This window comes from Podarcis tiliguerta (genome assembly GCF_965153285.1).
Source record: "Podarcis tiliguerta genome assembly, chromosome: 2".
NCBI classification, from domain to species: domain Eukaryota; kingdom Metazoa; phylum Chordata; class Lepidosauria; order Squamata; family Lacertidae; genus Podarcis; species Podarcis tiliguerta.
Window position 1 is genome coordinate 47,139,140 of NC_139535.1, and position 22,726 is coordinate 47,161,865.

Genomic DNA, 22,726 nt, shown 5'->3' on the forward strand with positions numbered 1-22,726 from the left:
CTTTCCCAGCCTCTACCTGGAGGTTATTATAACTTCCCCCTCTTGGACTTCCTATGGTAGTGTCAAGTAAGCAGGATATTTGGTGCAAGCACCAGCATTTTTCTCTGAAGGCCTGGATGGCTGTTTGTGCTTTAAAAAATAGAGAGAGAGGGACATTTTTTAATTCTTTAGGAAAATTCCTACCGAATGAAGATAAAACAGGCTTGTTTATACTTCCTTTCCGTCAACTTAGTTTTGTGCCAAGCTGTTCTTCCCACAATGCTCCCCTCCTGTTTTACTCTTAGATATATGGGAAGAAGCACAATAGTTTATAAAGCAAGTGGCATATTGGAAATTGCAACCTATGTGAACTAGGATGATAGCACAGATATGCTTGCTAATGTATTGAGATGGTCTCCTTGATTTACTACAAGCATAACCACACAAGCATTCCTCTTGGAAATTTGGGAATTTTTTTTTAAAAAAAAAGTTTGGAGAACTCACTCAGCATTCTTAAGTGTTTCGTTAACACTTTTATTTTGCACTTCATAGTTGCTCTGAAATCCTTATATACTGCACGTATATATCTGGGATGTGATCTGTACTCTGCCCTGCAAGTGGTTGCGTTATCATTTGGTGTATTATTTTGTATAATCCATTGTACGAGACCAGCTCTTGGTGTTCTGCATACACCACTGCCACTCTGTAGCCGGTTCTGATGACAGACAAGGAAGGGAGAGGCTCCCATTGACGACATTAGGGCTCTTTGATAAGTCTTACTATTGTTTCTCAGCTTGGCAGCCAACTCTGCCACTCTAAAAGTACATTGGGAACTGTTTTTACTGGATTATACTTGGGAGGTTATGGCCAGATGGTTAGACGCTTTGTTGTATTTGGAACATGATTGAACTCTTGTCTGAAATTGGATGCTGCTTGCTGATATTATGCTAATCATGCTTTTTTTTTTTAAGAGAGAGAAAAAGGTTAGCAAGCAGCTCTTTTGCATTGCTTCCATTCATTTCAATGGTGTTGCCTGTACATGGTGAAAGGAGGGTGTCCACAACTGTAATCATGTTACCAAAGCTGTATGGAAATCAGCTACCATACCAACACACTCTCCTCTTTACTGGAGTCATGGGGAAGTGCTTTTCATACCAGCAAGATCCACAACCCTACAAAGGAAGCAGCCAGGTCATCTTGATCCACATGGTTCCTATTACAAATGTAATTGGGCTGTTTTCTATTGCTTCGCCTATATATAGGGTACACTGTACCTAGTCATTGTGAAGAATACAAAGGATTAAATCAGTGGGACTAAATATTCCTCACTGTTCCTCTCTTTCCTTTGGTAATAAGTATCCTAGGCATGTTTGAATTTGCTATAGGAAGATGCAAATGGCTTTGTTCTCCATAGAAGCAGAACAAACAGCAGCAACCTGCCGCTTTTGTTTTTAGATTGCTGAAGCCTGACTATCTTTGATCTTGCAGTCAAATATAATCTCTTCTTAGGGTGCTTTGACTGAACTTGTGTTAAACAATGAAATCTCTCTGCTGGTTCCTATGTCATGTGAGGTTTTTGCGGCTAAAGCACATAAAGGATGAAAGGCTTGGCCCCTTTGTGAATGCCCACCTTTTGAGCAGGCTTCTAAACTAATCTCAGTGAACCAGAACACTCCAGGTGATAGTCTTGAATTTGGTCCTGGGTTCAAGTTCCATGTCAGCTCATTGCTCTTTGGAGTGTCTAGAGCTCTGTTTGCCACAGCCTTGTAAAATAAACCCGCAAAATACATACGGTCTGCTTTGAAAAGGTGTGGTTAACTCTCGTTGATGATGGATTAATGTTCTTAATCCACCTAAACATTCTGTCTACCGAAGCGTTCTACTTTTCCTGCGTTGCTGGTTGAGTTGACAGGTCTGGGTCAACACATTTAGCAACTAATAAGAGCTTTTCTACTGACCATCCCTTGCAGGTTCCAAGTGTCAGTTCCCAAACCTACTATGTGCAAGCGTGTAGGGCTGGGCAATAATCTGGTTTTCGACATCATGATATATAATCAGTTAAACATTGCGATATTTCAATATATCACAATATGAGACATAAGGCAACTGCTATGTTATAGTACTACTGTACCAATGATTTTTAAATTAGCACATTTTCTCTAAAATTAAACTTGTAGAAGTAACTAGTAGCATAGATATCTAAGGTTCCCTAAAAATTGATTACATTACTAAACAAGAAAAAAGCAAATTCAGTGTCACACTTTTAGATATTCAAATATCAGTCTCAGTTGAATGTATAACATCAGTTATTTGATTGTTAGTTAATTTTCTTTTGTAAACCTGGCCAAACTAGAAAGAATGAATAAAATTTTACAGAACAAAAAATACTAAATGAAATTGATATTTTTTTGCAAGGAAAGTTTGCATTTTGGCATTCTCTGGCCATAGAGATGCTCTTTGTATTTGAAGAACATTGCCAGCCTTGCTGAACCCACTAATACTAATTTGTGCCATCCCCTAGATCCTCACTTAGTGGTGCCAGGTAAACCAGATCATTCCACAATGGTAGATGGCAAGGCCACCCCTGCTTATGATCAGGGAAGGAAGTACACCATATGGAGAATACGAGGCTGTCACCAAAAACACCAATGCGTGTTCCTACTTACAGTTGTCCAGACATCCTTATACTGTGCTTGCTCGTACTGGCCAGCCAAATGTTTGGGTGGAAAGAGTTGTAGGATAAAGTGGCCCAGAAATACGTAAGTAGAACTAGGTCCCAAGAAGGGGAAATAGACAGGCACAGGGTTGCTAGCATTGGCAGCAGCCAAGTTCTTTTCTCTCCTTCTGTTTTGTCCTTAGGCAGCATAGTTCTTAAGTTATGGCTTTGGACTAGCTACAGTTTGTGCCACTATGGCAGTTGTCTGGTTTGAGCATTCTTCTCTGCTTGTGGTGAGGATGGCAGGCAAGAGAAAGGGAGGGGTGGACCTAGGGGAAGGTCTTTGAGGAGACCCCCCTTGTTCTCTCTTTGTCTCATGTAGGACCAGTTCATAAATTGAATTTCCCCTTTTTCAGTGAGTAGTCTTTCAACCTTCTTTGGGGTATACAGATGTTGTGCATAGGTGTATTGTGTGAACTGGCTGATCATGGTTGTGCCCAGTACCAGTTCTGCATTAGCAGCAGCAGCAGCTGAAGTCACAGCAATTGCTGCCAGCCATCTTTGGGATAAGCCCATTTCACACTTAGTGACATGCACTATCTACAGCCCCAAAACAACATGCAGATTCTTCATGCTTAATATCCCAACATGGCCGCATTTTTTTCCCATCCTCTTTCTTTTACCTCCCTGGTGGATATATTGAACTTTTAAATTGTTGTTGTTATTGCAAATTTATCAAAGAAAAGAAAACAGAAAAAAGAAGCAGGAAAAGCAGGAAACCTCCCCAGCTTAGCTCACAATACAATAACCATCAATACATCCACCTTAGTCTACACATAAGGCTTGGTATATGCCCTCCCAGTGTCCAAACAGGTAGCCAAAGTAAGCTGATGCTTATAAAGTGTTCAAATGTGGCAAGAGTGTTAAGGTCTTTAGAGCATTGTGTAATAGATAGTGGGTGCTTCACTTTCAGGGCTTGTAATAGAAAGAGGAGATTCAACTAAGTTGTTGCATGCAGGGAATGAGGTCCACTTGTGCTACAGGGTTTTCCCTATCCCCTAAATCTGCTCCAGAGGGCTGCGGGAAATGGAAGACCAGGTTAGGGGCAATTCCTGTTGCGTGAATGCACCCTGTTGCTTTGTGCATACCCTTGGCCACTACACTGAATTCCATCCTAAATCCCTTGGTGACCGTAAAGGCTTGCAAAATCCATTTCTGTTGTCCTGCCATTAATCCCCATACTACAGGAGTATTTTGAATTCACAGATCTTCTTCAACACTTGAGTGCTTTCCAAATTTAGTGTGCTTGAACTTTGTGTGTTGTACTAAATAGAAAGCTGTTTATTGATACCAGATATTTTTGGCTTTCTCCTTTTGCTGCTTATGCTCACTAGCAGCTCCCATTTTATTTGTTGTGTGTGCCTTGTTCTGCTGGAAAAACGAACAACTCTTCATTTTACTTAGAGGCATAACTGTGCTTATTGATTGTGCTTTTCTTTGCCCCTCAGAACCGTCCCTCTGTAATCACATGTGCCTCTGCAATCAAAAGTAACTGTAATCTATCTCATTGTCCAATCGCGCACAGTGGATGTGGAACTGCCATGCCAGCGAGTTACCGGAGACCATCTAGCAGTAAGTCATACTGCTGCATTTCTGGTTTTCCTTCTGAGGACTTGAAAGCTTCATGTGGCCATCAAATAACTCTTAACATGTGCAACAAATTAAGAGTAGAGCGGGATATTTATTTTATTTCAAGGGAGAGGGTATACTAGGGTCAAATTAAATCTGTAATTGTGTGCTGGAATAGAATTTTTATTGGGATCTTCCTCCCTGTCTTTTGGCAGCAGAAAGCTTGATTCATGCCAGAATTTACGAGCAAATGTAACGGATGGAGAAAATCAAGGCCCACCCCCAAACATTTTTTTGTACTTTCTGTGCTTGGAAAATGTAGACCTGGTGTTGTTTCAACATTGTTTTGAGCATATTTTCTTGAGTCCAATTGTGAGTCTTACTGTTGCTATCTTCTGTAGCATTACATATGGAACTGTAGTGCTAACTCAACTAACTAAGAGTGTATTCTTGCATAAAGCACACAAGTAGGGGAGCATCCTTATCTCCTCTTGGGTTGCATCCAGAGCAGGTTAGTCATGCGCAGTACCGCTGAAATGAGAGACCTAAGTTTTCCGACTGATTTCAACTGGACCTAAACGTGACTCATTTGCTCTGGTACCGTTGACTTTGAGATTATATGACAGTATCAGTTAAATAGGGGTCAGTCACAAATTATACATTAGAGGCAACATGCAAATTATGACTTTTTCTAGAAGAAAGTGAACAAGAGGGAACAGAAACCTGAAGACAAGGACTGGGTGTAGTAAATGTCAGTCTCCTATTTTTTAAACCCACATAATTTTCTGGTTTCAATATTTTTTTATTTATTTTCTCTGACATTAGCAACATTGTGTTCATACGACTATTTTACAGGAGCGCATTTCAGCAAGTGTGCAAACAAAGGTATCACATAGCTGCAAAATGTAGCTGGCCATGTTGCACTGTAACTTGCGTATTGAAATGGAACCGTTTTCATGTACACCTTTTCAAAAACCCCTTCAAATATAAATGCATCTCTTTTGTTTTGCTCTTCCTTGGGAATGAAAATTTATATCTCCATTGGATATACCCAAATGAGTTTTAAAGGAAGCAAACCTATTAGAAAGCTTATTGTATTGGGGATCCACTTCCAACTGGTACAAAAGAAATGATGGGCAGTATTCAGTTGGGGGAAGATGTTCCATTGCATAAGCAGAAACCCTTGTGCTGATGGAATGTTCACTTTGTGCTAGGCTATATACAACTCTATGGGATGAAACTTTTTCCTTTTCAAATATATTTTAGAAGCCTCTTTTCTGTGTGACATACCGTTTCTTATTCTTTTTGCTACTTACCTGTAAAGAACAGATGCTTTAAGTATTACAAATATATTAATTTGAAATGGTAGGTTAGGACTTTATCTGCAAGGGATGTCATTTTATGCATTTTTAAAGGTCGCTGCATGAAAAAACTGCAAGTGTTTTTGCTCGCATGGGTAAGCATGGGCTTCTTACTCATTTTTCTCCCCCACCCCCTTCATTTCCCCCTTTAGCTACCACTGCCTGTGATCCAGTGGTGGAAGAGCACTTCCGCAGGAGCCTTGGCAAAAATTACAAGGAGCCAGAGCCAGTGACAAACTCTGTATCCATCACTGGATCAGTCGATGACCACTTTACCAAAGCACTTGGAGAAACGTGGCTTCAGATCAAAGCTGCAAAGGATGGCGTGTCCAGTAGTCCCGAGTCTGCCTCTAGAAGGGGGCAGTCGTCTTCTCCTCCTTCCTCCCACATGGTCAATCATAATCATTCCCCTTCTGTAGTCTCATGAAGAGAGGACCACAGTTTCTTCATCTGAAACATCAGTTTGCATGGTTTGACTGAGCTTGGAGCAGTGCTCAAATTGAAATAGTGTTTGGGAGGGAGGATATGAGAGATTAGTTTCAAACACATTTTGTGTTTATTTGCTTGGGGTTTTTTTTTATACGTGTGCCCTTATAAGATGATAGCAGGAACTATTTGACTAAGAAATAAATTTTATGATGTAGCACTCTTTTTTTTTTCCTGCCTCAGTTACCAAAGAAACCTCTGATGCAAATCTGCTGCCCCCTTAAAAACAAACAAACAAACCACAGAAGGAAGTTAATGGGCAAAAGTAAAATTAAAGTAATAACTTTTAAAAAAGCCATTCTGTACAGTTGGTTGACCCAAATGCTGTGTGCTTTTGGTTAGCTTCTTGAGAGTAGAATTTTGTCTGGGTTTTGCTTCCATTGCTTTTGTTTCCCTTGTGAAGTAACTTTGTATGTATATACTTGAAAAGAACTGTCATGTATGATTTGCACTATTGGAGGAAGTCTAGAGTTGCATAGCAACTTCGTGCACGATGCTTATATTCTGAGGGCAAACTGCTTTGGAAAAAAAAGTCTAAAGATGATGTTTCTGTCTCTCTTTAAAGCAAGAAAGCAAAATTTGCTTAGGAAGGGGAAGTCTCATACAGGTTATAGGTCTTTCTCTCTATTAGATTTCAGATGCTTAATGCTTGCAACTGGACTGCATAATTGACCGATTCATGGGCATTTTAAATGTTTCTTAACACTGCAGTTTGTAAGAATAGAGCTGAGGTCAGAGGGTTCAATAGTGCTTAAAGATGCATGTTTTATGAAAAAAATAGCTGGTATCTATTAATGTATAGACAGTAAGAAATATAATACTTATTAGCCTTCGTTGAGAACTAGTTTTATTTTTATTTTTCAGTAACAGTCCTAGATAGACTTACTGCTGGTACAGTTGTACTCTGATATTTGTATTTGATATTCACTTTAGTAGCAGCCAGCAACCATGGACAGCCTCAGGTCAGGCCTCAAATTAAGCAGTTTATAGTATATATACAATGCTGTGGGGTACATGATTCTATAGTTTCTTTCATTACTGAACGATTTAAAATCTGCATCATCATCCGCTTCATACACAGTTAGTTATGAAAATCTAAAGAATATCTATGAAAGCTACCAGTTGGAGAAAACTGCTATCTTGCTAAATATTTTTACCAGGACAAGATTGCCTTTCACAATCTTATTTTTGAGGCTGCTTATAAACCTAGGCCAAGGCACCAGTACATTCCTCAATTTAAAAAGAAAATGAAAACACGGTTATAAATGTGTTACTTGCATTTATTTCATTTGCTATATTAATAGCCACTAACTAGGTAATAGAGGCAGGCATAAAGAACAGACTTGTGTTAGTAGTAATGAGCTTCTCAGCTTTTTGTTAAATGCAGCGGCCCACCCACTCCTTAGCCACACCCACACATTCCACCAATCCCCAGTACAGTCACAACGAGGGCTTTTTATATTGGGTTATCTGACAAGACTGGTTATATTTAGAGTTTATGAATAGGTGAAAGACAGAACTGCATGTGATGTATTCTGGGCTGTGTTACAGTATTGGGTCCATACTGGCTTTTACATTTGTTTAAAATAGTAAAGCTATTCAATATGAAAAAGGCATAGGTGGTCAAGACGCATAAGATAACTTGTTTTGTTTCTGTTGTTCCATATTAAGTGTGACTGCCTATTTTTATTTTTGAAAAAGCAGGAAAAGGACCCTTGCCACCCATTTCACTATCTTCATACTGGGTATTCAGTGCTCTGTCTGCTTTGGCATTTGGTACCCTACTCCCCGTAAGGAAATTGGAGAAAAAAGAACACACTTTTTTATATAGGTAACTTTAAGACCATCATTACGCTGTGCGTAAAGAATGTACAGAGAAATTTGTAGGTATTTTTTGAGGAACAATTAATTTGTTAATGATATGTAGCTATTTAATTTTTCCCTTTCCTTTACTGTAATCATTCTCTCTTTTTTTGTCTGTTTGGAGAAAAAAGTTGATCTTTTTTTGTTTGTAGATGTCTGTAATACAGTAAAAGTGCAGGAACACAGTTATTCTATGAGAACACTGCATTAGCAATTAATAGCCACTAGTGTGTTATTGCTACAGGCTACTGAGCGGTCTAACAGGAAAGTACTAATGACTGTAGATGGGACTCTGAGATATGTAACTCCTTTGACATTTCGTTTAAGCACAATGTTACAGTATCAAGTTTACCTATCTGTGATAGGTAAATGGATTTGTGGTGGGGCAAAGATTGGCGCCTCATCTTAAATACACAATACTTGGATGTAAACTCTGCTGATTTTGGTGGAGCCTACTTCCAAGTAACTGTGCTTAGGATTATAGGCTCAGTGAGATGTGTTGTCTCCTGTATAATCATTTGGAAATAAAGACTCTATGGGAAACATAATTACTCTGAGAAAGCCAAAGGGGTTGGGGTGGAAAGAGGCAGAGGGAGAGTAACCTCACTGTTACATGAAGTTTTTTTCACAGAGCCACATTATCTACAGTTCAGCTTGAACAATGCTCTCCGTGTTTGTAAATCTGTAATATATCATTCTTTTGTGGCCTTGTTTCACCTGGAGATTTTAAAAAAAGGTTTGGCAGGCCATCTTTTTTGTACTTAAAAGTAGCCTTAATGAACAATAAAGTGCTCTTAAATCTCATGTAAGCATGTGGTGTTTTTTTAAATGAAAAAACTGATAAAGAGATTTCACACGTCCACCACCACTCTGTGCTAAAAAGTCATAATCCCTAAGCAAGCAAGGATGGACACAGTGTGCCTCTGCTGGCACAGTACTGGTTTGTGTTGGTTCACTGGTTGTGAACATTTATTGGGCCTTCATTTAAACATTCCACAGGATACTGGACACAATGTGGAGAGAACCCTTTCTTAACAATGGTGCAGATAAGCTTTCCCCAGCTGTTTTGGATTACAACTCCCACCAGCCTCAGCTAGCATGGCCAATGGCCAATGGACAGGGATGATGGGAATTGTGGTCCCCCATATCTGGAGCCCACCAGGCTGGGGAGGCCTGATCTAGCTTCTTAATCGTATCCAGCTGTTGTGCTTGCAACAGAGATTTACAGTTACTATTACAATACTGTATTGTGTTAGCAATGAGAAGCTTCATCAGGTGTTTGTTCAATGTAAGCAACAAAAAAGATCATTTTATCTTATGCTTTCTCATAGTAGCAAAAGATGCACAATTGCTAGTGATAGCTGCCTGTGACCCCCCTCTATTTTTATTTGAACACTTTTTGAAACTGCTGTGATAGCTGTGGCTTTGTATATGCGCTTCACAGAACACATTTTCCAGACAGACAATCCCATGTAACAGGACCGTTTCAAATACTGAAACGGCTTTCTCTTAAGCACTCCATAGCCAATTCTTCCCCTCAACCCTCATCCACAGACTATGCTTTCTTTGCTCTTGCTGCTTCTTCTAAATGGAAAGCTTCAGGGATCCAGGTGACAAAAGGTTTCCTGCTACACTTTTTCCTCTTCACAACAACCTTACCCCAATCCTTAAATCTAAACCACAAAGCCGCAGGCCACAAGGGTTCAAGCTATTGAGTGAAACCCGCAAAAGGAAGCCAGTCTACCTGTTGGAAACTAGTTTATTTTCAAACTAATATTCTTGTTGAAATACCTTGTGACACAAGAGTTTGTTTCCCTTGAAATTTAGGAACTTTCCTACAGAAGGTAATTAGAATATAATTTTCTTTTCAGATTCTAATTATTTAGAAAGATACGCAATGAGCTGAGGCTTGTTGGAGTGAAGAACCATACATGCATGCACATGTATTTTACCAGTATATAAACTGGCATAGAAGTACTGGGGAAATGGTCTAACGAAATACCACATAGGACCTTTCAGGGAACAGGCTTAAGCGTATCTTGCTAGTCCACCTCTCCCGGCTGCATTTCTTCAGAGGCCTAGTTTCTCAGGTAGGATAAGCATGTGTCTGGATTCCACTGCTTCCATTATAGGTACAAACTTACCAGATAGAATGATCTACCATAGGGTAGAATAAACAACATGTTAGGAGAAAGATCAGGTGCAAGGGAGAGTGTCGCGTTTTCTATGCACAGGAAACAGTTTGCCTGTCTCACTCCCTCACCTCCAATCCAGGTACACAACTTCATCTACCATTTGTGAAAACTAGGGACTGAGGGAGAGGGTTTTGCAAGAGACAAAATGGCAAAACTGCATTCTTCTATCTTTTCCTACCCCCTTCCACCTTTTTGGGTGCAAATATAAGAAACAGTAAGGAACAAAAGGGGAACATGAAGGTTCCATTTCCTCAAACACTCCTTTTCTACTCAGAATGCCATATATCTGGCAAAGAATTATTTTTGCTTTTATCCATCTGGCAAAACATGCCCCTTTCTTCCCCTGACTCAAATTGGCCCACTTGTATGATTGGTTGCCAGTCAGAGCCTTGATGCCTTGACCTGCCATAATTGTGTCCTGAACATCTGGTTAACTGTCTGCTTTGAATGCATGCTATAAAAAAGATGAAGCATATGGGATAACAGCACCTCTACCCCACAGACTCAAAAGCATAAACAACAGTATTGCAGATGACCCAAAGAACATGAAGATGAGAGTACAAATCAGTACAGAATCATTTTGTTTTGAGACTCCTTAGACCTGTTGCAAGCTATCAAGGATCCATTTCTCGCAGAACATGATCTTCCAACTTTCACCAACACAATCAGGAGGCCACTTCATAACATAACACTCTTCTAGAATTTCATAATTCGCTGACTGTTGTATCACTTTGATTGAGTATTCATATCCAGCTAACAGATTTCTCTGTTAGCTGCTCAGGCGTGGGAGGAATTCTAAACAGAGATTCTGGATGCTCACATAGAACTGAGGTGGAAAAATAGCATTTCTCCTACAATAGGCTACTTTTAATTTATGACAAAGCTGTTACTCAGTTCAAGAAAGAGCACACTGCATCCGATTAACACAAGATCATTTCAGCCCTTCTCATGATGGATGACGGGCTACACTCACTGTACATTGTTGGTCTCTTACTAAAACTGTCACATTGATTTTGATATAAAGCACCTTTCATAAGGAACATTTGTCATCTCATTTTCATGCTTCCTACATTTCTTATTTTAAAAAGCCCTTGCATCTGCACGCCCTGTTCTTTTTACATTCCCTTACTCTGATTCTACAGACGTGATGTAGAATGTAGCTACTGACCTTTCCTCTCGTGATCGTAATTTTGATACAAAAGCAACTATCTTGCATACCCAATATACAAGGAAGACCGCGGAGGACTCGAAGCAGGCTGATGTTATTAAGAGGTAAGGTTGCCATGGGAACAACATACTTGAACAGAGCTCTACTCCAGACATAGGGAACCTTTGGCCCTCAAGATATTGAACTACAACTCCCATCAGCCCTGCCCTGCATGGCCCATGGTCAAGCCTGATGGGAGTTGCATTTTTATTTATTTTATACAATATACCACTTGTCTGAGGTGGGTTTTTTGGTTTTTTTTACCAAGTTGTATTCCAGTAACATCAGGAGGACCAGCAGATCCCTACTCCTGCTCTCTATTCAGGCTCACAGTGGTAGTGGCCAAACACTCACCAGACACATATAAATATGCATTCTTGATACTCTATGTTTGCAGTGGTGACTGCTGTTATAATGGAATACAAGAATGCTAAAAATGTGTCCTCATTTCAATGAACCTTCCAAAGCAAACAAAAACCCCAAAACTTAGCAACCCAAAACAATTAAGACTAAAACCTCGTAATCTGGTGAACCAGGTTCGCGTCTCTGCTCCTCCACATGCAGCTGCTGGGTGACCTTGGGCCAGTCACACTTCTCTGAAGTCTCTCAGCCCCACTCACCTCACAGAGTGTTTGTTGTGGGGGCTGAAGGGAAAGGAGATTGTTAGCCGCTTTGAGACTCCTTAGGGTAGTGATAAAACGGGATATCAAATCCAAACTCCTCCTCCTCCTTCCTCCTCCTCCTCTCTCTCTCTCTCTTTCTCTCTCACTCACACACACAACCCCCTGAAGTTTTGCTTCAGGACTCTGGACCTTTATTCTTAAAAAGAAGGTAAGCAACAGCTGTGTCTGAATGATCACAATAGTAATGGAGCACACTCAAGCCAAAGTAGTACAAAAAGAAAAGAAAAGAAAAAGAAGCAAGATAAAAGTAACATAAACAGAATACAGCACCCAGTGCTGACTGGTGTGAACGAAGCAACCAGGCAATGGATGATATAACTGGGCTCCTGAGCCCCACAGGGGAGCCGCAGAAAGAATGTAGTTGGTCAAGGGAGCCGTGGACCCCAAAACGTTGAAAAAACCTCTGCTCTAAAAAATTCACCATGAGTACCAACAAACAGAACCTGGGATGATGGTGAATTGGCCAAAGTGCAAATAAGCACACTCAGGCTGTTGGGGCAGAGAGTGGCCTTCGTCTGCATCCAACTGATGTTCCTTAAGTGCCCAACTTTACTTTCTTATTAAAAACTGGTTGACTGGGGAGAATAAATGGGTCGCTCTTACTTGAGGTGGGAGGAAAGTACATCTCTTGTTGCATCCTCACTCTTGTCCTGCCTGTCCTAAGTGGCAGGTATTTTTATTCATTGTGCTTGAACAGAAGCATATCACTTGCTTTGAAGTCCAGGCATAGTTACTGACATTTTTAATCTAGCCATTTGATGCTATTTTTCATGGTAGTCTTAATCATAAGAGAGCCAACTGCTGTCATTCCGTGAGGCAGCTAAATTAAGCCACAGCTATCAATTCTTGGCACCGGTGCTGGAACTTCAGCGGCAACCAAGACAATCTGCCCTTGTACACAGTATTTTATCGCATGATGCTGTTTGTTCCACTCCTCTCTCTCTCTCGCTCCCACCCCCAGCCCACCCCCATTGCCAGCAAGCCAGTGGTTAAAGTCTCTTGAGCGCAATCACAATTGGAATTTATTGTTGCAAATGTATTCCCAGTCAGCAAAGAACAGTAAAGTCTGAAGCTGTTAATGGCCTTTCTCTCCAAAACGAAGTCACAGACATGATCTTCCCCTGAATTTCTAAGCCAAACTATTTCACCCACGGTGCTATCATCTTATGCTAAATGTTTGCAATTATCAAAGGGAACGGAGCCTACTTAAACCTTGTCACACAGGACCTTGGTCCCTTTGCCCCACCATTTCTATAAGACAAGCTGTCAGGTATCTTCCTCCTGTTCTTTTCAAAAAGAGTACTTGAGATGCCCACATGAGGAACCTGACCACATTGGTCAGAGGTCACTCCTGCAAAAGAGAGGGGAACGGCTAGGTTTTGGAGTCATCGGGCTGTGTTTTGTTTCAGTATTTCTGTTGGACCTTCTTGCCCTCTTTCTAATCTATTCTTAATACAGTCTCATCATTGGATTAGTGGAGCTACAGTGTGTTTGCCAGTCTCAGGATTTGGGAATCCCCATGTGCCTAAATAGCTATGGGTTCCATGTTATTGGAAGCCCAAAACCAAAGCCAGTAAAGCCAGGAATATGCTCTATTGTCAGGGGGATTCAGAGGCCTAGAGAGCTGGCTCCATACATGGCATAACTTGCAAGGCTGAAGCCACAAGGGGTGTTAAGTCTGGGATACCAGGATTTAACAATTAATCATGCCTGTCCATTCCCCACCCCCCTTGTTTCTGGGGCTGTGGGTCACAAAAAGTGTGGTGGTGGCAGTAACCACCAGATAGTAAGACTCACTGGCAACACTGCAGGGCTGTCATGTTGCAGTTGGACAAAGAAAGTGGTGTGAGTGTCTTCCTCTTCACCACAAACACGAGGCCTCTTAAAACATTTGTACTTTTCTGCACTGTGTCTACAAGATACTGTTGTGCAACTGTGAAGAACAGGCATTCTTGCCTCTATATGCCACTCTTAGGTCAACCACTGGTAAGAAACCCAGACCTGCACACAGTTTACCTGATGGCTCAAAAATGTAAGGGGAAATAGTCTAGTTTTATTTTAAATCCGCTTTGCCAGGTTGGCACTGACCCAATGACAGGGGTATCTGGATGCTGCTGCCTCCTTTTATGGAAAGGCCTTCCTACTGAGGTGCGCTTCCTTCTCATTAACATTCAGGAGGAATCTAAAAACATTTATTTGTGCAGATGGTTAAGGTACTGTTCCCACAGTCTTTAAAATATTAGCATTGAGGGTATGTTACCATTTCAAAATAGTTTTAAAATTTTAAAATGTTTTAAATGTGTGTGTGTGTGTATACAGTTTAACTATGCACTGTGTGAAGGGCTTCCTGCCCTTGTGTCCTCATTCTTACATAACGGCACCACATCACTTTTCAGCTTCTCATTCACCAGGGTTTGAAGTTATTACCTGATGGCCTTGTTTAATAGTATCTACTATCTGATAGCACAAGGAGTTGCTGCTCTTCTCACACCCCACTGCAGCCATTGATCATCAGATGTGGCTTTGAGCAAGCGCAGCAGGCCCAAGCACAGCTTCCCTATGGCAAGAATTCAGGTGCTTCATCTGACTGGTCAGCAACAGAAATTCTGAGGGTGAGCTGCTCAAGTCTGTCACAACTATTCTTTTCTGCTTCTCTGCATATCCAAAATTCCCCAACCCCTTCTTAGCCATTATCTCAAATACCTTGCAATTTGAGTTGCTTTCCTCACCAAGTCCTTTGCCAACTTTGGCAAGGGAAGGGCATTTGAAAAATACTTACCTGCCAATAAATGGGCCTCTGTCTCTCCTTATATCTCAGCATCACACACGCAAATGCACACGCACGTGCGCACACACACACACTGCTAGTCACATATTTATTTCACAAATTACTAAAAGTATTGCATTAGAAATATAACTTGGGCACCAAAGTGCAAGTTGGCAAACAATGAGCCCAAGGTTAATTTCCACAGAGAGCTGGCTTTAAAACTACGTTTGCCATATATTAAGCATGTTTCCACTAGCAGTTCTTAATTTGCTGCTCCACACCCATAGCTAGACCATACTGGTTTGATTTCAAAACTAGAGTCATTCTAGCAGTGAAATGCCCTCCCTATCCTCAGGTTATGCCAACTAGAATCTTGTGGCCCTGTCTGCTGGTGCCAGGAAAGTACATGTTCTGTGCCTGGGTACACTTCTCCAATGAAGGATTCTTAGCGCCTTTACAAAATAATTATCCTTGAGGATAATCTTAGTGGCAAGTTACAGGAGTTGACCTGCTTTCAAAGTAGTTTACATTTGTACAGTAGGCATGAGTCGTCTTTCGAAAAGGACAAAAACAGCTTTCAAAACAGTTTTGCAGTATTTACAGCTATGGTTGACGTTTTATGGGGAAGCATGCAATCAAAACATGACTCTCATCTAATGGTGAAAGCTGAAAGATAAATGACCATTAACTTTCTATAGATCTTAAAGTACAAGATACATGAACCGAATATGGGCAGAGGTGTGGATCACTCCTGACTTCAATTCGCATTTGAAGGCTCTAGTGGCATTGCAACACCATGGTCAGAATGGTACAATGGCACAAAGGTTAGTTGTGGACCTAGGCAATGTGGGGGTGCCCACACAATGATACATTAAGACGTAGGCCAACAATTCTGAGATTAAATCAGGCCTCAACTTTATCGACTACAGAAGGTTTTGGCATGTGCTGAGAAATCAACCAACCCAATTGCTGACTGGTGGTTGGTAGGGGTTGACCAAGGTTAAGGGTCATCCTACGATGTACATCATATCTACACAACCCTAATGATCACGGACCCATCAGGCCTGAGCTGGCCATGTGGACATGCAGCACCCCCTCAGGCTCCTTTACAGGGATGCTCCATAACAATGGAGAAAGAAACTGCACTGGCCAAGATTCAGCCATGTGGTGCCACAGTCCAATGTTAACTCTTAAATATTATTATATGTCTTTGTTTGTTTGCTCGGCCTGGACCTCCTTCCAAGGAGTTCAGAGTGGCTTACATACAATTCAAAGCTAGGCAGCTCTTAAGCCTGAGCCATTTATCAGGAGAACTACTGCTGCATATACTTTGAGATTGGGGTGGCTAACATGCAGCCCTCCAGATAGCAATAACAGATAGCTCCCATCAGCCTCTTTCAGCAACAGAGGGGGGCAGGTGCTGCTGGACTACTGTGTTATACCGTTCTTGTGCCCTGGTACAAACTGAGGCAAATTTGATGACAAGAGATTTGAGCTGTAGTTCAGCTGCTCCTCTCTCCTTTCAAATTAGGTTTTAGTTTGCCCCTGAAATTATATTTATGGATGCCCTGCTTCCCATTGCTTCAACTAATGAGAGCTAGAGGCCACCATGCCATATCTATTTTGGAGAAATTGTATACTGTAAGTTATGCAGAAAGAATCCTCAGCATCTACTACCTTCAGAAACAATGGTAAAAAAGGATATTGGAAAGGAGGGTGTGTGCATGTGTGTGTATGTGTGCATGTACTTGAATGCAGTGAGATCCTAAAAGCAAATTGGATATCTGCCTTCTACCCTATCACTCATTTATGGCCAAACTGTTTATTTTGGAAGAGGAGAGGAAGAGGGTAGGAGAGAGAAATCCTGCATCTTTAGCCTAGTTAAAAGTGCTCACTATATAATCTAGCAGAGTCCCTATTTTGAAACAAAGAAAGTAAACACCGAGAGAGAGCTATAACAGTTGTAAATGGATTGTGTATTGAATGGCTGCCAGAAAATCCCAACTTGTTTGTTTTTAGAGGCCCCTTGTTACATAAGAAACCACTTGGTAAAAGTTACGGCAACCTTGATTCGACCAATGAAGAAGAACTACGCATACGTGCCAAGCAATCTGCATCCACACAGCAGCCAAACTGGGGAGGACAACAACCTCCCCACTCAGTGAAAGAGTTCTGTAAATACTATCAGTAACAGAAGTAACCTTGATTTGTACAATGCATTAAGTGAGAGTTCACTAAGATATGCTGAATGAGCCTATTTATTGTGTGCATGGGGGGGGGGGCGCTGTATTTTTTTTGGGAATCCATATCTATAGAAAATGGTTCCACTTAGCTTCTACCCCAAACATACCTAAGGACCAATTCACACACTGAGGGAGTAGTCATAGTCAGTGTATATAATATACAGTGGTACCCCAGGTTAAGTACTTAATTCGTTCCGGAGGTCCGTTCTTAACCTGAAACTGTTCTTAAGCTGAAGCACCACATCAGAGTCTGTAACCTGAAGTGTATGCAACCTGAAGCGTATGTAACCCGAGGTACATTCATGTTAGCAGGGATGCAAAGCAGCAGCTAAATGCATATGCTAGGAAGTCCCATATCGAGACTCACCTGAGCCACAGACAAACTTTGCTACCTGGCCTCAGGCCACTGTCTGCAAGATAAGGATAACACTACAGTGGTACCTCGGGTTACATACGCTTCAGGTTACAGACTCCTCTAACCGAGAAATAGTACCTCGGGTTAAGAACTTTGCTTCAGGATGAGAACAGAAATTGTGCTCCGGCGGCACAGCAGCAGCAGGAGGCCCCATTAGCTGAAGTGGTGCTTCAGGTTAAGAACAGTTTCAGGTTAAGAAGGGACATCTGGAATGAATTAAGTACTTAACCTGAGGTACCACTGTACTAATCTACCTTAAAAAATAAAGGACCCCTGACCGTTAGGTCCAGTCGCAGACAACTCTGGGGTTGCGGGGCTCATCTCGCTTTATTGGCCGAGGGAGCTGGCGTTTGTCCGCAGACAGTTTCCAGGTCATGTGGCCAGCATGACCACCTTACAGGCCTACTTTAAGAATGACTGAGTAAATGGTTCGGAACAACACTCAAAAGTGCCAATGTCAAGGATGCTAAAACTCCAGTCATTTCACACAATTATTTTGTTGTTGCACGACACACAGTTTATCAACTTGGCTGACCTAGACAAAGGACTTAAAGTATTAGGCAATATTCTGAAGATCAGCCTTTGCCCTCTGTGACACTTGTGCAACTGCAGTAGCATTACAGTCTGAGTAATATCACTGTGTAGTAGTTTAGCCTTTGTTCTACAGGTACCCTATGAAGATATTGCCTTTGGGATTGCCCAACAGTCTGTGTGCACATGTGTAGCAGTAAGGTCTACCTAAGATAAATATTGAGGATGTCAGAAATGACTCACATTACAGCCTAAATACTTTCCTGTATGCATAGCACTCGTGGTGTATGAAAAATAACCACCTTGTCTTGGAAAAAAATATAACTCTGGAAAGGCAAAAAACCAAACCAAACAAAAATAGAGAACTATGAGATAACACTCTTAGCAATTGAATTCAATCCACTCCTGTATAGGAGTGCTTGAAACAACAACAACAAAAGTTGTCTGAACTTCCCCCCAAAAGTTTGGGTAGGACAGCATCAACCTTGAGAAGCATTATGTTTCTTGGGTCAGGCAAATGTAGTTTTAAGGTTCCCTGCCTTGCTCCCACATCAACAGTAGTATCAGCAATCACACCAATGCCAGCTTCTTCTCACTTGCTTCCCTGAGATGCAGGGGGCAGTTTAATGCGAAACTGGTTGCTTATATCTCACCCACTGCTCTTGCAAGAACAACAATGCCCCTTTACCCACCTGAATTGATGCCTGATTACAGAACTGAAGCAGCCCTGGTCACCTTGATGGATGGATGACCTTTACTGAGAGAGGGATGGGAGAGAGCAACTCTGCTAATTCTCTCAACAGCATTCAGTACCATTGACCATAATATCCTTCTGGAGTGGCTCAGTGGGCTAGGAGTCTAAGGCATGGTGAGACAGTCACTCTGCTTCTACCTACAGGGCTGTCTCCAGAAAGCAGAGTTGGATGGCTGTTCCTTAACACCACTGAAGTTCTGCTGTAGGGCTGCCCATAATTCTTTCTTGTACCCATTGTTATTTTAACGTATTTTATGAAACTTACATAAATGACTGCCAACTATTAAGACCTTGGGGGGGGGGGAGACCTTTTTGAGAATACAGCAGTTGGCCAGTTTTTGGTATGCAGCAACACAAGACAGGGCCTTCACAACAGTGCCCCCACCATTATGGAGCTCCCTCCCTTCCTGAATTTTTTATGTCAGCCAAGAATGCATTTGTGTGCCCAGGCCTTTCTTATCTTGCTGGTTTTAGCTGATTTTGTATTTCTGGATGTGTATGAAAATGTTATTGTGTATTGTGAACTTGAAATTTTATTGTGACCTGCTCAGGCAGGAAAGAACAGGTTAAGTAATACTTTTTAGAAGTAAAATGATAATTAAATGAAGACACAATTAACTTGGCAACATTAGTGCAGACTGATGCTGAGAGTATGAAGGCCTTTGGTCTAGGGCAAATAACTTAATGTGGGAGCGGGGATGATTAAAAAAGTCTCTTCCTTTTGTCTGTCCTGAATCTCCTACCTTTCAGCTTAATTGTATGACTCCTGGTTCCTTTGTTATGACAAAATAATAATAATAATAATCAAGACTTTTACTTCTGGACAATCATGCCAGCAAAAACACACCCATTCATTCCCCAGAGCTCAAATTTCAACTTCCTCCATTATCAAACTACAACAGTAGATGGTGGTGCCAGAAGTCGATCTATGCAAACAAGGCAGTGAGTAAAAGTACTTGGAAGTTCTTTTAATGTACATTTCATTCATGAGAATAAAATCTTTCATTATGTTTTCCTCAATTAAGTGCTTAAAACATTTTACAAAGGGGGGGGGGAAACACCTAGAAGCAAGCGTACAAGCAAGCAAGCAAGAGCGCCATTCTGGTTTGTGAGGGGAGAGGAAAACACAATAAAGTTAAACAACAGAAGGTTTTCTAAGTCACAGTGGAGTACTTCTGCACAGCACAGACATCTGGGAAGCATATGTACAGGAAGCAAGCTCAGTCTTATACAACTCTAAGTTACTGGAATTACTAAGCAAGGAAACATCGTATTACCCTGTGCTTAAAATGTCATATATAGCTAAAACTCTCGGAGGGGAAAAAGAGTTGACAAATTCAATCTTGATAATCCAAGCGTCAAGACAGACGTTCATTGGAGAGTATTCCTGGGACCCTGAGCTGTTTTGGACTCTCAGCTAATCAAGACTGTAGAATTTCAAAACAGAGTTTCCTGTTTCACTATCTACAAATGACGTCTGTGCTGGTGACTCAGTGCAAGCTGCGGAGTACTAAATTTTCCCAGTGTAGAGTTCTAGTCTGTCATCAGAGATGTTGAATTTCCTCAGCAAGTAGTGCCTGAAGGCCATTATGCAATTTCATTATTTTAAATTAAAAGATTGCACTTGCATACACATGAGAACTATACTTCCTATTTCTGCTGTTGCTAATGTACAGCTTCTAAGTGTTGAGATTTTTTTAAAATGCACACCCCTTCCCAAGAGCTAGATTAACTTACTAGATAGAAAACGTAAGACGAAATAAACAGGGGTTTCGTAATTAGTAGAAATAAGAAATCAAGTAGAGACAAGATTCAGTGAGCAATATACAGATTAAAAGTATGCTGTTAACATGATATGCCATAATCTGGCTACTTTGAGCCTCTCCAGATTTGTGACTGTGACCAGATACGATTTGGGAAAGTAGACCAATGGCAAAGGGAACAAAATGCTAGCATGAAGATTCCTGCATAGCTGTTTCATTGTTTATGTGCTGACAAAGAAGATAAAATAATACTTGTATTAAAAACAGTAAATAACATAGATTTCCTTATTATTATTATTTAAATTCATTATACTTTAGAGGCTCATGGCATAGTTTTGATGTTGGTGGGCAATCACCTCGCTATGGAGGCAGCAGAAATGAACTATTAGTATTGGAAGGAAGAAAATCACGAGTTATCAACTACCATTTTTTTAAAAAGGCACTAAAAGTTGAGAATATATAGAGTGTTGCCATATACAGAAACAACCAGAGGAAATGTCTTTTTGAGAGACTCTCATTTTTGGACCCTCTCATTCTATTTATTCTCAATGTGACTAATTTCTTATTGTCTACCTCAGAGACAAGGATACATTGGCCATAAATCCCTGAAGTGTTTCAAAAGGCATAATTTGTTCAGAATGTTTACTTAAAAGAAAAAGTCAAACTGGGAGAAAAATAAACAAAGAAGTTTTCTTCAGAGGCATTTTAAATGTAAGCTATATTTAGAAGCTGAAAAAAATAGAGAGATTTTAATTGTAACTCTCTTATATATATATTTCACACACAATAGAAAGAGAAATTACACTCATAGTACAAGTGCCTTGAATTGCAATACTGTCCCATTCCAGTAAAAGTTGTGCACCGTGAGTGTTTCTATTTACAACAGCCACAGTTAAGTAAGCAATCATTAATTTGTCATATGACTGACCAAAAAACCAGACCAACACACCCTGAAGTGGGTCATCTTTCTTTTCATTCACTGAGCTTTCAGAGTGTTTCATCATCGCTCATGTCCCAGATCTGGAATGGAAAAAGGAAGAAAAATGCTATTCAGTATCTTCAGTGCTCTTTCATATCATTTATACAATTGTTAATTTCAGGTGTGGCATAACATAGACAGCCTCTTTCTTACATTAAATTATGAGGCAACAAACACCAAAACTTTTACGTTATTATTATTACTACTACTATTAACTTTTTTACCCAACCATCACCAGGGAGTTACAACAATTTACAATTAAAACTTTAAACACGAATTAAAATACAGTACAGTCACAGGAACAGGGTGGGCCCTGAAAACACACATCTCAGGTGTCAAAGGCCAGGGTAAAGAGGTGTCTCTTCAGCATTTGTTGGAGGCTATATAGGGAAGAAGCCAGAAGTACCTCTTAGGTGGGAAAATTCCACAATTTTAGGACTGCCACAGAGAACGTTTGCCCCTAAACTTCTGAGGGAAGCGAAACTACCAAGAGGCACTATTTTTTAAAAAAGACTGGGGAAGCTACTTGCAGGCTATCCAATATGCTTGGGCATGCTATGAGAATGATACATAAACCAAGCTGAAACACAAAACAATATTTTTCTAAATTCAAGGTAAGCCAGTCTGAAGATTTATTAGAAAAGAGGCAGGTGGAGAATCATCCTGTCCAACATTTAAGATAAATATGCCAATTATCACAAACAATAACAAAGAAGTTAGCGTAATCCACTTTTAAAAACTCGACAGAATCTGAAACATGTATTCTTCTCTTCATATGGAAACTTATTAGATCTGTAGTGTTATTTCAAACAAGTAGCTTGGTAATTAAAGGTGTTATATTGAAAATCCTTCAAATTAGTTTTTTTATCTACAGCACATCTACAGCACAAAAAAGGCAGAGCTTCCCAAACTGTTCATACTGTATGAATTAATACTGATGAAATGCAAGTATATATTTCACGCACACTTTGCCTGCACATTTATTTGCCAGTTATGCCTGCTGCCGTGGAAATTATGGGGGTGGGAGGCAGCGAGGCTCATAATCCATAAGGAATCCTCCCTTGTTGCTAACTTTCCTTCCTAGAATGGAACTGATCCGGATGAACAATGCACTCTCTTACAATATACTTGATTCCACTTCATCTCATGGCAACACATACCCAGCTGGAAATACTGTGTGAAAGCCAAAAAGGAATGGAAAAGAAAGATTGTACT

The 22,726-nt window shown here is 40.6% G+C and overlaps 2 protein-coding genes across 7 annotated transcripts in view; one reads left to right on the forward strand and one right to left on the reverse strand.

The window, feature by feature from the left end:
- Positions 1 to 8,778, forward strand: part of VGLL4 (vestigial like family member 4) — a 94,585-nt gene extending 85,807 nt beyond the window's left edge. For all 3 annotated transcript variants that reach the window (XM_083429240.1, XM_083429239.1, XM_083429241.1), the window contains 2 exons: positions 4,144 to 4,267; positions 5,778 to 8,778. In XM_083429240.1, the coding sequence (XP_083285366.1) occupies positions 4,144 to 4,267; positions 5,778 to 6,052 (399 nt within the window). In that variant the 3' untranslated portion in view covers positions 6,053 to 8,778. The remainder of the gene's footprint in view (positions 1 to 4,143; positions 4,268 to 5,777) is intronic.
- The window catches only part of ATG7 (autophagy related 7), a 148,593-nt gene that overhangs the window by 38,349 nt on the left and 87,518 nt on the right, over positions 1 to 22,726 (reverse strand). Inside the window, exons 18-19 of one of the 4 annotated variants that reach the window (XM_083429129.1) lie at positions 21,482 to 21,552; positions 8,073 to 13,410 (exon numbers count right to left, since the gene is read on the reverse strand). In XM_083429129.1, the coding sequence (XP_083285255.1) occupies positions 21,520 to 21,552 (33 nt within the window). In that variant the 3' untranslated portion in view covers positions 8,073 to 13,410; positions 21,482 to 21,519. Of the gene's footprint in view, positions 1 to 8,072; positions 13,411 to 19,722; positions 21,553 to 22,726 lie in introns of those variants that run through there. The other 3 variants (XM_083429127.1, XM_083429128.1, XM_083429130.1) reach the window with 3 other exon arrangements.